The sequence below is a fragment of the Cariama cristata genome, unplaced genomic scaffold (genome assembly GCF_000690535.1).
Source record: "Cariama cristata isolate BGI_N322 unplaced genomic scaffold, ASM69053v1 scaffold7829, whole genome shotgun sequence".
Classification (NCBI taxonomy): domain Eukaryota; kingdom Metazoa; phylum Chordata; class Aves; order Cariamiformes; family Cariamidae; genus Cariama; species Cariama cristata.
In genome coordinates this window covers 1-14,561 of record NW_009635179.1, presented here as the reverse complement: position 1 = coordinate 14,561, position 14,561 = coordinate 1, and the positions used below count along the sequence as shown (strand labels likewise).

Genomic DNA, 14,561 nt, shown 5'->3' with positions numbered 1-14,561 from the left:
TTAAGAGGACCTCAAAAAGCCAAACTTACCAACTTTTTTTCCCATTCCTTATTAAGATCATCCACATAGGAGAGGACAAAATCAATTCTTCTGACACCATCCCTGAAGAAAATAGAATCTTTGCTTTGATGTCTTTTATCAATCTGTTGAAGATATAGGCATCTGATTAAAAAAACAAGTATTGCTGTTGCTCTAAAATACAACAGAAGACAAAGAAGTTTCCCCAAATTGCCTCAATTCTTCAGTTTCTTCATAGCTGAAGATATACTTCGGCAAGTTTTAACCAGGGCTATATGCAGTTAAAATAAGTTCAAAATTAACCGCTCATATCCACAAACACTTCATGTAAATAACTAGTATATGAAGAATAAACATATGTTAGTGTAGCAATACTTGTGAACAATGCTATGATTTATTCTTTCACAGTCTTTACAGTGTGTCATAAAAGATCAAGGCAAGTGTTATTTTACAGCATGACTTTTTTTTCGGCAGTTAGTCAGAACGCCACTCTACACAAAAGCCAGCTAAGGCACAGTTCATCGACCTGAAGCAGGTAGCAAAAAGTAAATTCCATGCATTTTCTTCTACATTACAAGATTCACTAAATCAACCACCAAGAAAAATATGTCCTAGCAATGACCATGTACAAAAAAAGCACACAAACAATACAGGGGTGAAATGTCAAAATTGAGTATTTACACTTTCTTGGGGAGGGGTGGAGGGGGTAAGCAAATCTACTACAAGGTACCAGTGCAACTGAGTAATTAATATTCTAATTGATCTATTAAGGGTCATATTTTCATTTATCAGCATGCCAGAATGTGATAACAACATTATTCATCTTTTTCACCGATTAGGCTACAGCAACTAATGTTAAGCAAATAGAAGACTATTACCTTGCTCTCCTAGGGAAGTTAACATAATATTAGGTAATATTATTTATTATCATATCAGCATTCAGCTCTACCAAATTCTTTGTAAGACTAGAGGTTTATACAGCAGAGTGCTCTCCATAGAAGCTAATCCTCTGGCCTAAATTTAACTCCATGTTAAGGAAGGTTGGTGGTGGGTTTTTTTAACCACGCCCATCAGCAAAAGTATATTTCTATAGGACTGAATGGGGTTTTCATTTTATTGGAGCAAGAACAAAAAAAAGAATAATTCAGAGGGTTATGCCTCTGTCTTCTCCCTCTTAAACCATGCAAGGATGCACGTGAAAGTTCTCCGAGAAAGCACAGAATATTTATAACTGTGAACCTTGCTCCCAGTTAACAAAAGGCATCACACAGTGAAGCATGTTATTACTGCAGCCATCCAAGCCACTTGCAGTATCATTCATCACTGTTTTACCCTGAGACGTCGTTTCAGGAACAGATTATATCTCCTTCCACTCTGCTGGAATAACCAACAAGTAGTTAGCAAGCCCACTGTTCCTCTCCAAGACCCAAACCAACTGCTTTGAGCACATACCCCCCAACTAAAGTTAGCAAGAAATCCATGTCCTTAAAAAAGCCAGGAAAAGCTTCCAACTATTAGAAAAACAAAAGCACCCAGAAACATTATGACTACAATGCCTTTTTTATTAAAGGCAAAGCTGTGCTGGCATCCATTTTGATAATAAACTCTGGCGTTTTAAAATAATGACTCCTATAATGCTAATTGCCATCATTTGGATACTTACGCAGATTTTAAAAAAGAACAAGTTTCTTTGAACGTAATGCAAAGGTAACAAAACAAGTACTGGCTAATGAATAGTGCATGCCTGTTTCTGTTATGCTCGCATGAGCTTGAACCCACTAGGACATAAAAAGACGAATGGTGACCAGGTTTCCAGAGTTGACAAAATTACAAGCAATAATATCCATATACTCCAGGACATGAGTTTTTCTTCAAATAGGCTCAAATTTTTAAAAAAAAGTAAATAAAAATCCCTGTTGTTCCACAGTTTTGCACAACTTTATATGTCTTCACTAGACACACTGGTAACTGCTGAAACCAGACAGCAGTCTACTTGGACCATCCCTGCATTATGGAGAATTCCTGTTTTTCCAAAGCTATCCTAGCCTTTTGGGAGCTACAAAACACTGTGCTGCAAATCAAAGTAACACAAAAGAGCTTAAAGAAATTATTTCCTGAAAATACTGCAATCCTCTCTTTGCTTTCCCTCTTTAGCTATTTTGTTGGTTTTTTGTTGTTTTTCTTCTTGAGAAACATTTACAGCAGATCAATTAAAGTAGACTACTTTGTAAGACTGAAATCAGGACAGCTACCTCAGAAAATGCTTTTGCTTCCAAATGCAGTACATAATCATGCAAGACTAAGAGGGTCACAAAAAAAATGGAATCCAATAGAAGAAGAGAAAAGAAACAGCGTTGTCCCATTCTATTTTGTGCTTACAGGGTTTTTTGGCAAATATAATTGTGACTACAAGCAAATTGCAACTGTTTAGACATTAACTTAATCAAATTAACATAGTGCATGGAACCACACTGACATCTACATAGCATACATCTACATAGTACTGTAATTATTCAGCATTATAGTAAGTGAACCCCAAAGTGCATTCTAACAACTTACAATGTTGGGAAACAGCCTAAAAAGACAATACCCCAAACGCTAATTTTAGAAGACACAGGTTGTGCAAGCACAGACATTTCCCTAGTGAACTAACACAATCCATATACACAAACAAAAATCAATAAATAATATTTACTTCAAAAAAAGCTCCTGCCAAAGGAGTATCCCAAATTCTTTGGGTAGCATAGTTACAATTAGATTATTCCATACAATTGAAGCAATACTTTATCTTTAGTGCCAAAGTTTCCTTGTTTTCTAAGATGCACCAGAATCCTGCTCAGTCATTAAAGGTCTATCAATTTAAGAAGACCAGTAGTCATCGTTGGATCTGCTTTGAGAATGGGAATACTTATCACTTCCCTCTCCTTCTGTATACAGGATTATTCATCATGGATAGTGACAGGCCTACTTATTAAACCCATAAATTATTCCTTTCCATTTTGCCACATCTGAATTTCACAAGGAGAACAAGATCAGTCTTGCATATTCATGCAATTCTGTGCATACATGTGCACTTACAGGTTTAAAATATGTAAAATGTTAGTAATACGCATTGGTTGCATCAATGAATCATAAAACATTATGGATTAGTACATCTTAACAGCTCTTTCCAGAACTATATTCAAAATTAATTGATCTCAGACAACCTGCAGTCATTAAATGAAGTTACACCTCATCAGAGCAGATATTCTGTGACGTGTACCTTCTGGAACACAAGTAACCAAATTAAAATTTCTCAATGCAGCACAGATAGCAAGCAGAAGTTTTTGAATAATTGAATAATACCCAATGAGGAACTACAAAAGAGCTGGAGCCCTGAAGTGTATGGTGAGAACTCAAGAGACAACAGCCACAAGTTGCAACAAGGGAAATTCCTACTGGATGTGAGGGTGTGGTTGAGTGGGAACAGGTACAACAGGCTGCCCAGAGAGACCACGTAATCTCCATCCTCAGAGATCACACAGCTTGACCAAGCAAGGCCCTGACTGAGCAACCTGATCTAAGTTTGAAGTCAGCCTTGGCTTGAGTAGGACGTTGGCCAAGGAGACCTCCAGAGGTCCCTTCCAATCCAAGCCACTGTATGATTCTATGAAATGGTGTTACTGCCAGCGTTCAGCATTTACCAGCGCTTCCAAAAAGTTGAATAAATCCATCAGCTACAAAGCAAGTTTACAAAAACTACTTGTTCAAAAACAAATACTGCCCTCCTCCTGTAGTAACTTTCCAGTTTTAACAGTCTAATTATCTCTATAAGAACTAAGCGACTTCATAGCCTGTGGACAGATGTGCTAACTGAACACTGTAATGGTCTATCATAAAAAGCTAAATTTTCTTTTCACATAGCTATGTAAGTGCAAACTTACTAGATTCATATGGAATTATATTAATATTTCCAGTTACCCCACAATCAATAACTTCTGCCTAGACATCCAGTGGAGGTCAGTGTATTGGATCATGTTCAACCAAACAACCCTCCAAGTACCTAGATTTGCAATCCTCACGTTACACACAAACTAAAGCCCGGTCGAAGGAAATCCTGACTCAAACAGGACAGGTTACAGGAAATACCAAGATGTCGGTATGGAAATAAACAAAGCACAGCTCAAGACAAAGTAAGGCTCTAACACCCCACGTTCAGTTCTGCCCAAACTGGTTGGGTGAAGCGTGTAAATGCTGGCTGGTGGTCGCATGGTACGTTCAAATCTGTCAAAACTCTCTCGCCCTGCTAAATACTTGATGAGTAGGCCTTGGGCACCTTGCTCCCACAAGCGGCTCAGGTACACATCTCCAGGGCCAAAGCAAACAAGCCAGTCACCGCGAAGAGGAGAGGGGAAAGCCAGCTGCTGGATGTGGCATCAACCACTAAATGCAGTAACAGAAAGTGCTTCAGAGGAACGACTTTGGGTTGAAGCTGCGGGACAGAGACTGTGGTAAAGGTTTCCGTGGCCGTGCTCGCCCACCAAAGCACAGACAGTTGACCTTGGTCACTCCAGTCAGCTAGCCCTCGGTGGTCTAACAATATCACAGCACCTGAAAAGCAAATATATTTCGCACATGATACCCAAATGATTTAATCCTGTATATTTTCACAGGACTTAGAGGGATTTCTATTTCTGGTCATCCACCAAACGGGAAATTTATGTCCTTCCAGGCCGCTTAGCGCAGCTCTCTCCTTGTAGGCAACGGAGTTTTCTTCAAATATACCTTGCTACTAAATATCCTAGCCCTCTCCATGTCCATATGTCAAAGACAGAGGAACTTGGCTTAGAGCAATGCTTTTCAGACTAATACTTAGTCAGAAAACTGCAAGCTCCTCAGGGGTCTACATTCAGAAGCGCCCTTCCCAAATTCAATTCCCCAGACTCCAAGGTTTCCTAAGTGTCCAACCCCGCAGAGCTGGGACTGCAGGTTCAGCCCTCAGAGGCCTTCCCCTTCTGCTTTTTGTATCTCAGAGCGGGAACGTGGTTTAGAGCAGCAGTTTCAGTAACCAAGCAGTAACCAACACTAATCTGAGATGAAGGAACCCAATACATTGGTTTCACTAGACTTTATCAGGCTATGACTAACGGGTAAGCTGAGAAGCTACATCAACACCACCATCCCCACCAGCACATCTAGGAGTTTTATTATCATAGTCCTACATTACCAGACAAGAAAACTGCCTGAAATTACAAAATAAAACTGATTTGCAACATTTTGCTTGCTTGCAAGATACAGTCTACAAACCAAATATTAATTTTATTTACTGCACACCTTTGATAATCATACAGGCAAATTAGTTTTCATCACAGATGGTGTAAAAAAAAAATCATCAAAATAATTACATTACAAAGCAATTAGCTAATTTATGAATTAACAATCCACTGCAGAAAAATTTTCACAATACAGAAATAGACAAAAATATAAGGGTTTGAAAGCTGAATCAAAATTCAAGAAAAGCCTCCATAATTGAAAGGGTAGGAAACATTCAACAGCTTAAAAACAAAATTATCACCCGCACTTAGATCCCCAGTTCACAAAGAATATTTATATACCCCTCCTTTTCACCGACTTAAACATGCTTACAGCTATAGGAAAAACACACTCGTTTAAATGCCACTATGCTAAATACAACTGTTTGATAAAATTTATTTCCAAAAGCAAAAAGCTCCTGGAAATGCCTTTACACAACATATGCAAATATATTGGCACTCTACTGAAAAGTCAAAAAAGCACAGTAAACTCAGTTCCTGTTTTACCAGAGATTCCCTTTGCATGAAGTTCTTTTCAATATTCTTCTTTGGAGGAATCCACACAAGTGAAGTGCTTACCCACTTCAAAGCACCATACTAACACCACTCTTAACACCGCACATCCCAATTTGCAGTTATGCTTCATGCAGGTGACAAAGGTGCGGACAAAACTATCACCTTTCCCATTCAGAGAAACACAAACCCCCAAGTATTTCTTGTGGCTAAAACTTGCAAGCTACTTTTTGCACCTTTACCACACTTGTGTTTCAAACAGCATTAAAATCTGAAAGCATTTGAAAACATGCATTTCAAAGCATTTTAAGACACCAGGATATTTGCACTAAAATTGAAATGAGCAGAAAAAGCCTCTCTGGATAAAAGAATACGTTAAAAAAGAATAGAACAAAGAAAAATAAAAAGTATGCTAAGAGAGCGTATGTGTTAATGTAAGACACTAGAGCCCAAGGTAAGCAAGCAGACAGTTTTAATACACCTCAGCATGTACTTCTTTAGTTATCTTAAATGAAATTTTGCAATTTTTTTCTACATAAAGGAATAATGGTTATTTTAAGTTTTCTGATATATTTGACAATTAATACAATTATCTTGTCTGCAAATTTCAGTAAGTGGATATTTTGAGTCTTTCCTTATTAGTTACTACAAGAAGAAAAAAAAGGCAACACATTTCAAACGCTGTCAGTGTTTGTTTCTTGCTCTTTAAAACATTTTAAAGTATCATGCTGACTCGGAGCCCTTCAGATTATGAAGACAAAAAGTAATCCCACATTTGTTAATAACACCATAGTCAGAATATATCCTACAACCCATCAAACCAAAACAATGATAAAAAAAGCAAACTTTCCAGTTTTCTCCACCAATCTTAACTTTTCAATTTTGTCTATTATCCTTTCGATTTTCTTGAATTATCATTTAAGTCATCTCCAGGAATAAACACAAAAACCACAATCATTTTTATAAGCTAGAAAAAACAATTCTTTTTAGAAGGATGGTATTTTTGAAACTGGAAAATTTTCTGGTGAGGGACTTTTTGGCATACGGTAATAGAAGACGCCACACAAATTCATGCAAGGAAGCATGAATATTGCTTACTGCTTACCACTTGATGTTCAGGGATGAGTAAAGTAGTCTCAGTGCTGTTTAGGCCCTGCCAGTGGCATCACGGGAAAAACATAATGTTGTTAGCAATGATGCAAAGGATGCTTTGAAATAAAAGGCTATTTCAGAAAAAAAAAAAGTGTAGCTTCTGGTTCAGGTTATTGAAAAGCTATTCTGAGTGATAGTTGGATTTTCAGTCTAGATAGTCAAAGTTTAAACAAACCTCTACTTCCTCAGATAAGCTGGGTCTCTAGCCTATGCCACTGACTTTTACATGGCCCATACTGATTTTAAAATATTTAACAACAACTTTTAATAAGAGCTATACAGTATTCCTCAGCATTTCCATTATAAAAAATAAAGCCTAAACAACTTAGCACAGATTACCACTTACAAGCTGATGAAGAACAACTTTTAACAGTACTTTTTCTTATTTTAATATCAAAGACAGAAGATGTACATAGCATAGACGGCTGCGCTTGCATTCAGAACAAAGGTGATGCCCCTTACTTAGCCATTTTTTAATACAAACTGAAATTACACCATGTGCTCTGAATGAAAACAAATGCAAGGAGACAAATCATTAATCTCATAGTGTAGACAAGGCAAATTGGTACGGGTAATTGTAGTTGTTAACGGCTAATGAGACTAGTGAGGGCTTCCCAGCTTCCAGTTCTGACCTACGCCTGGTGAGGTCTTACTCTGATTTTAATTGTACAAGATCTGGGTGCTCATTATTTTCCTGTATGTGGGCCTGGAGGGTGCTGCAACGTCCTCTGGCCAGACTCCACACAGGGATGACAGGAAGGCCAACAGCAGAGGACTCTGCAGAGCACAGCTATCCTACAAAGACATGTCCATAAGCTACCGGGGGTCCTGGCCGACAGCCATGTGATTGCACGAGCAAGGGATTTTGAGATCAGGTTTTGCTATTGGAATGAAAAACAGTTTGCAATATCTTATTCTGCTAGTCAATGATTTCTCACATTCTTTTGTTTTGCTTCTGAAAACAAATCATATATGGGTTTAAACAGTGCAACCAAACAGGGTAAGTGCATTACAAAAATATGACCTTCTCCACAGAATTAAATTAACATTCAACAGAATACTAACTTCATTTCTTTATTGTATCATCATTTATTGGTTTAGAGTTGTAATATTTCAAAAAGTATATTTCCTAAAATCCAATTTTCATAAAGTACTATGATTTTTTTTTAATTGGAAATGAATATTTTCACTTTTTTTTTTACAACTTTACTTCAGAGAAACCACTGAGATCCATTCCTGTAATTTTGCAAAACAAACACACTATTTTTGTTCCTGTTTACATTGCAAGTAATATCTACACACATCTTTACATTCTTTCTTAATGATGTCATCTCTGAGTGTTTGCTTACCTAAATAACATAAAACTGTCCTTTTCAGAATTCAGTTAAATAAACACAGAAAGATCAATCAGGTTTTTGGCAAGGAATCCACATGAGAAACAAGGCAAATATAAATAGCTGCACTGTGCTCTTACCCTAAGATAGTCTGAACTGGGTTTAAAAGTCTAATCCTCACTTCACTCACGCTACTGGAAAAATCTGCACTATTTGTAGAGAACTAAGGGCTGAGACACTTAAGTGGGAAGATGTTCTCCAATTATACACTGAAAATATCTGCCATGCAAAGTACTGTACAAATCTGACATCAGTGAAAGTGCAGCCTTGCTTTTCATTGCTGCCCTATAGCTCCTCATCTCTCCCCACCAAGCTTGCACCCTTCCATCTGCTCTTCTTCCTCCCTCTCCATCCCGTACCCCTCCCACCCACAGCCTCCCACCTCCTCCACAATTAGATGTAAATATGGGTTTTAGCCACCCACTGGTCCTCTTATGCTGCCCACACTGCTTCGCTCTGAGATAAAATTTTAATACATTTAGTAAAACACTAAACCGTGCGATGAAGACATGCAGCTGGCAGAGTCCTTTGTACATTCCTATGCATTTTGTGAAATGCTTTCCTGTTAATCTAGGGAATTTGTCCTGCTCTCAGTACAACTGAAATTAATTAGCTCAAGTCATGGGGGTTAAGTATTGTAAAACTGGCAATCAAGCCTTCTCCTGCACATTCAAAGTGTAAGACCTCTTGTAAAGAGACATCACTTTTTCATTATATGCCAAAATTTATGTACAGCACAAAGCAGCTCCAATCTTGATAACACATCACCCCTAAAACAAGAACCAACCAGTGTTTTCAGAAACAGTCAAATAGTCTGTGTTGAGACAAAAACCAAGAATAAAGAAGGTTGGCAGCGGTGGCAGCAGTGTTGGGCTGGTCCTTCGAACTTTGGAATCCACCTTCATAGGTCTTTAATGCACACTCTCCCCAAAATATCCTCAGATTGTGTTTTATAGTTGCACTTGAAAGAAGTCTTTTTGTATTTCCTTCTAGATTTTGAGACTGATTTGGTATGTCTTCACAATATGATATTTTATGTTTCTCTCTACTTTAAACCCCACTGGTCTGAACTGAAAAATGAATAAGGATGAGAAGTAATGTACGGCATTTCTTCAGGAAAAAAGAAAATAATCAATTCATTTGGAACATGTGCACACCTGCTGCTCAAAAAAAAAAAATCTGTGTCATACGCCTAATTTTGGTAAAATGTGTTGTTTTAACACATTTGATGGAGCTCTTCCAATTTACTTCTGCTAACCTGGCTTAAATATAGACAGTTTGTTCTCAGATTTTCTCACAATCAAGTTACAACATGGAAAATCCTGATTAACAGGAATTTTTAGTGAGTATGTCACTGGTATCAAATTAACAGGAAAGGTGAAAATTTAATATATAACTGTGCAAAATTAATTCCTGCCTTCTCACAGCTGAATAGGGCACAATCCTACAGCTTTAACCAGAGAGTAGTGCAGCTACCTGCCTTTTATAATGGTGAGAAATTCAGGGTCCACATAGACAGAAAGCAAACATTTTAATTTACTTTGTACTTCTTAATTGGAATAGCAGACAGACAAGTATTCCTCTGTATATACCTCTTACAGATGTCAATAAAGTACAAACTAGCTGTTCAAGCTTTCACAAAATCTGTACTATCCCACTTGAATGGCCTAAAGTGTTACTATCAGGAAATTTAATACAAATTCCGTTTTTTAACCTTTCTTCCAATCTCGAATTATTTAACTGACCTTCCTTCCTCTCAAGAATAGGAACTCTATTTTGTCAGTGGCCTCATCCTCATTTACTTTGTAACCTGAACAACTAATTATAATCACTGAACAGAGCTGCACCATGTTATCAAAACAGAATTGTGCCATCATATGTTTTTCTAGCCCTTTCTCTGCATAAATACAAAGCACAGAAGAAAAATAGACTCTCACGTTTTATTTCATTCATTTTCCAATTTGCTTGAAAGGACTTTCAGAGGCATTTGTCTATTTCTTAAAAGAGGAACTCCATCATAAAGACTGATCCAGGTAGATGCTACATAGAGACTCAATTAGGACAGTTGCCCACCCCTAACAGAAGTGGCTGCCTGTGAATTACTGACTTAAAGACATAATTTGAAGGAGTTCCCATTGCAGCACCTACTTGAAAATACCCCTATCAGATCCTTTTTTTTCCCCTCTTCTCCAGTCTGCTGTTTGCTGAAAACATCTCCTTGCCTCTCTGCATGACAAAGCATCTAGAAATGATTCAATGCTATAAGGCTTGAAATGTGAAAAGCTGTTGAACTCCAAGCAATCTTGTTTCTTTTGTCCTTGTGGGAGATTAAAAGAAGAAAAATAAGGAGACTCAACAAGCAGCATATAAAAAAAAACAAGAAGAAAAAACAGTAATATAGGCAAGCAGCAGTGGATTTGAGCACAAATGCAAAACCATGAAGGGCCAGTTGCACCAATGGTTGGAGAATCAATTGCTTTTTGAGTTCTGGACTTCATCTGACTTTTGTATATATGTTGGCAGGCTTCATTTTTGTTTTACTTGCATCATTCCTTATGTCCAAATGACATATTCCTTCACAGATTACAAAAGAAAAACATCACTGAATTATGGATAGGTAACGTTTTCTGCTCTCCACATTTGAATCTAGATTTCTTTTGTTGCTTCCTCAGTTACTAAATCAATGATAAGGCCACAGCTTTTTCTCCCTACTGCTGAGTAGAAGCATACTGTTACTGTATGTTAAGTTTCATCTGTTCCAAAAGAAAAGGCAGCCCAAGCACAATGAACATAAATTCATTTAAATCTTTCACAATGGTCCTTTTATGAATGAATTCCATTTCTGTTTTAAAATTGCTGGAATTAAATTGTTCTAAGACTTCCAAGTGTCAATATTTTCCAACTGCAGTTAAGTACATGGTTAAGTAACATGAAAATTACCAACCTATCACTGGATTAAAATCATAAAATGGAGAAATGTGCTATCTGTCAAAATAAGACAAAGCGTGTCAACCTGAGCTCGGAAGGGTCTTGGTCAAAAGAGGAGAAACCATGGCTCGTCTCTCACGCTGGGATAGATGACCCTGCTCAGTTCCTATGGGAACACAACAAGGATGACAAAAGGCTGCCTAGCAGAGAACTGAGAGAAAAGAAATTCTTCCATTTTACAGAGAAGAAAACTGAAGTTGTGAGAACACATGAAGATGAAGGATTAGCATTATATGAAAAAAAATATCAGGGTTATCTTACTGTTGGAATGAATTCATGGAAAAACTTTAAGGATAGACTTAACCTGAATATCTAGGACATTAATCATCAAGAACTAAGCCTGTCACGGCTGATAAGAGTGTGAAACTGTGCAAGAAGATTAAGAGTAACTCTGTAACTTTATGTCTGGCTAATGCATAGTAAGCAAAAATCAGATAAATGAGACTGTATTAGGGGACATAGGGTAGGATAATGCAAAGCACAGAAAAGTACTAACTTAAATGCAAGCAAACATCAGATAACCAGCTGATCTGGAAAAACAAACTACCTAAAGCCAAATAAGCCCTCTCTTCCTAGAGGGAGAGAGGAAAATAACAAAACAAAAAACCTGAGCCATCAAGTCAACTACAGATTAATATTGCTAATATGACAATGCTTTGTGATATTTAAGAACAAATTATGAAGAAAAATAATTATGTAAGGAACATGCAAAAGTAGAAAACAATAGAAAAGGCAGTATGAAGTTACCAACGAGAGATTTATCAAAGGGTAACCAGATATATTACTGATAAGTAGACTACCTCCCAGACAAGGAAGTGCTGAAGATCAAAGCCTCCTCTCCCATCCCATCATGAACCTTACATCTTTCAAACAAGGTTTAAATCCCATGTCTCTACATATGACATGTGTCACACCCTTTCTCCCATGTTTCCTGCCTGTTCCTACGTCCTCATGAACCAAATTCTTTCAAGCTTTGGTGAAATAGGTCATCTCCATCTACTCAAAGACACTCAAAAGGAACTAAGAATGAGCTTTAGACTCTGATGCTTATCATGGTATGATGATTCATATGATATAATTGGAGATCCTATCTGCCCAGGGTTCAGGGAAGTATTTGATATGGCTGTTCATTGAAAATTATCCTGGAAAAAAAGATTAGAACTCCTACAATAGATTCAGAAAGTAGCAGGGTGAACATACTAACAATTTTAAAGATAAAACCGGTAGATTTATGAAACCATTTAGATGATATGGTTGCATGCGCTAGCAAGCTAAGACTTGTGTAATCTAGGAAGCACTTCCGAGTTTTGTCTTCACATGGCCATCTCCAAATTTGCCTCTTAGAGGTAAGTGAGGACATGTTTTACTCTTAAGAAGTTCAGCAGAACAGCTACAGTTTTCCAACACTCAATTCAATAGACATAATTACTGGTAACTGCTCACGGCCAGTATGAGACTACTTCAACAGAACAACTGTTTATTTTCCTATCTAAAACTCTTCCTATCTTCCTCCAAGCATGTAATAACCATAATAAAGACATCAGACAATAGAAATTAAAATAAAATACAGATTTCAATAATGTGTATTTTCAACATTCTTTTTAAATCTGTTTCTTAACTGAATGGTAACCACACACCGCTATCTATGTAAGATATTGTGTACTGTATTTATTAAGCAATGAGGTGCTGTGAAAAAAACAAATAGCTGATGATGCTTTTCATATGGCACATGTTGAAAGGAAGAGGTATTCTTATAACTCCAATCTTCATTTGCTTTCTCGTAAGTCTTGCTGCACTGTCAAAAAGCTCCTAGAGCAGAGGAAAGCAAGTGAGCTTTGATCTCCCTAGCAAGCCAGCAATATAATACGCAGCATAAAACAAAGTGTTGGGTTTGTGCAGAAGCATTATGTTTTTCCAATTGCCAAAACATTAAGCAACCGTGTGATTCTCATTTCAAGACTGATACTGGGAACACTGTTAAGCCCATACTGTTTTCTACTACTACTGTGTCATAGCACTGACACTGGCAAGTCTCTTACAAGACTCAGGAAGTATCAGTGTTACATTCATGGTTTTGCTCCTCCAAAGCACTAGAGGAAGAAAGCGTTTACGTGGATAAAAAAGATGTATGACAATCTAAAAGAAATACTACTTTTAAAACTAATACTCTCTTTCACAGCAACTGTTCCTCTTTCTTCCTACCAGTAGTATGTTAACACCATGGGTACTGTACCTTACCTCAGAGCTGCTTGGGACCTCTGATTCTGCAGTTGAAACAGTTTCACATAAAGGTCCATTGCATTCTTCCCCTAAGGAACATTGAAAGAAAGATAGATTCACATAAATACATTCCTTATTTTAAAAGATTATTGTATTTGACAACCCTGTGAACCCTGAAGGCATGGAACTATGAACAAGCAAAAGCAAAAGCTAGAAAATAACTCAGTTACATAAAATCTTCAAGAATAGTTCTCTGAAGGGGAAAAAATGCTGTGAGATACAATATACTCAGTCTGTACTACCTGGTTGTAACCTTGCAGAAACATATTTTTAACTGTGACAAACAAAAGTCTGTCAGCATCATGTATTGTTCTTGTCCCAAATCTCTGCTAGGTTACTGTCTATGAGGGTCTCACACCTGGAGCTCTGCTGCCTCAGTTATGAAAGTTCAATTATCTCTGGTGTTGCTTGCTAGAAACTGAATTAGGTCTTTTGTTGCCAAGGGATTAATGGTGCATAACCTCAAGATTACAGATGTCCACATAATGCAAATAGGATGACAGGATCAAGAATAGTAATATCAACTCAAATTACCAAGCTTCCTGTTGTTTTTTTTATAAAAACTAACAAAACCCACCTTCATTTTTGTCCTGGTTTGGCTGAAACAGAACTATTTCTGCTTTCAGTAGACTTTATTTTTCTTTTCCTCAGTTAAGTTTTCTTACTAAGTGCCCTGTCTGGAGCCGACTACAGGCTCCAGGCAGTGCCCGCTGCGGTGTCACAGGCCGCTCTGCGCGGCCGTGCGTGCTCCCTGCGGGCTCTCCGGGGCCCCGCGTGGGGCAGGCGGGGGAGGGGTCTCACCCCCAGGAAGTTGCAGCGGGCACACGTGACTCAGGACCGACCAATGAGGTGTTCCATCCCACCCACGTGATTGCTCGGGGTATAAAGCTCGGGGATCAGAGGGCCAGCCCTCTCTCTGCCTCCC

General features: G+C 37.8%; 1 protein-coding gene across 1 annotated transcript in view; it reads right to left on the bottom strand.

Annotated features, from left to right (window-relative positions):
• Positions 1-13,665, bottom strand: part of ANO5 (anoctamin 5) — a gene marked incomplete at its 5' end in the record, with an annotated part of 42,952 nt that extends 29,287 nt beyond the window's left edge. The window contains 3 exons of the mRNA XM_009707423.1: positions 30-143; positions 1,351-1,392; positions 13,595-13,665. Coding sequence (XP_009705725.1) covers positions 30-143; positions 1,351-1,392; positions 13,595-13,665 — 227 coding nt within the window. The remainder of the gene's footprint in view (positions 1-29; positions 144-1,350; positions 1,393-13,594) is intronic.
• Between the last annotated feature and the right edge of the window lie 896 nt (positions 13,666-14,561).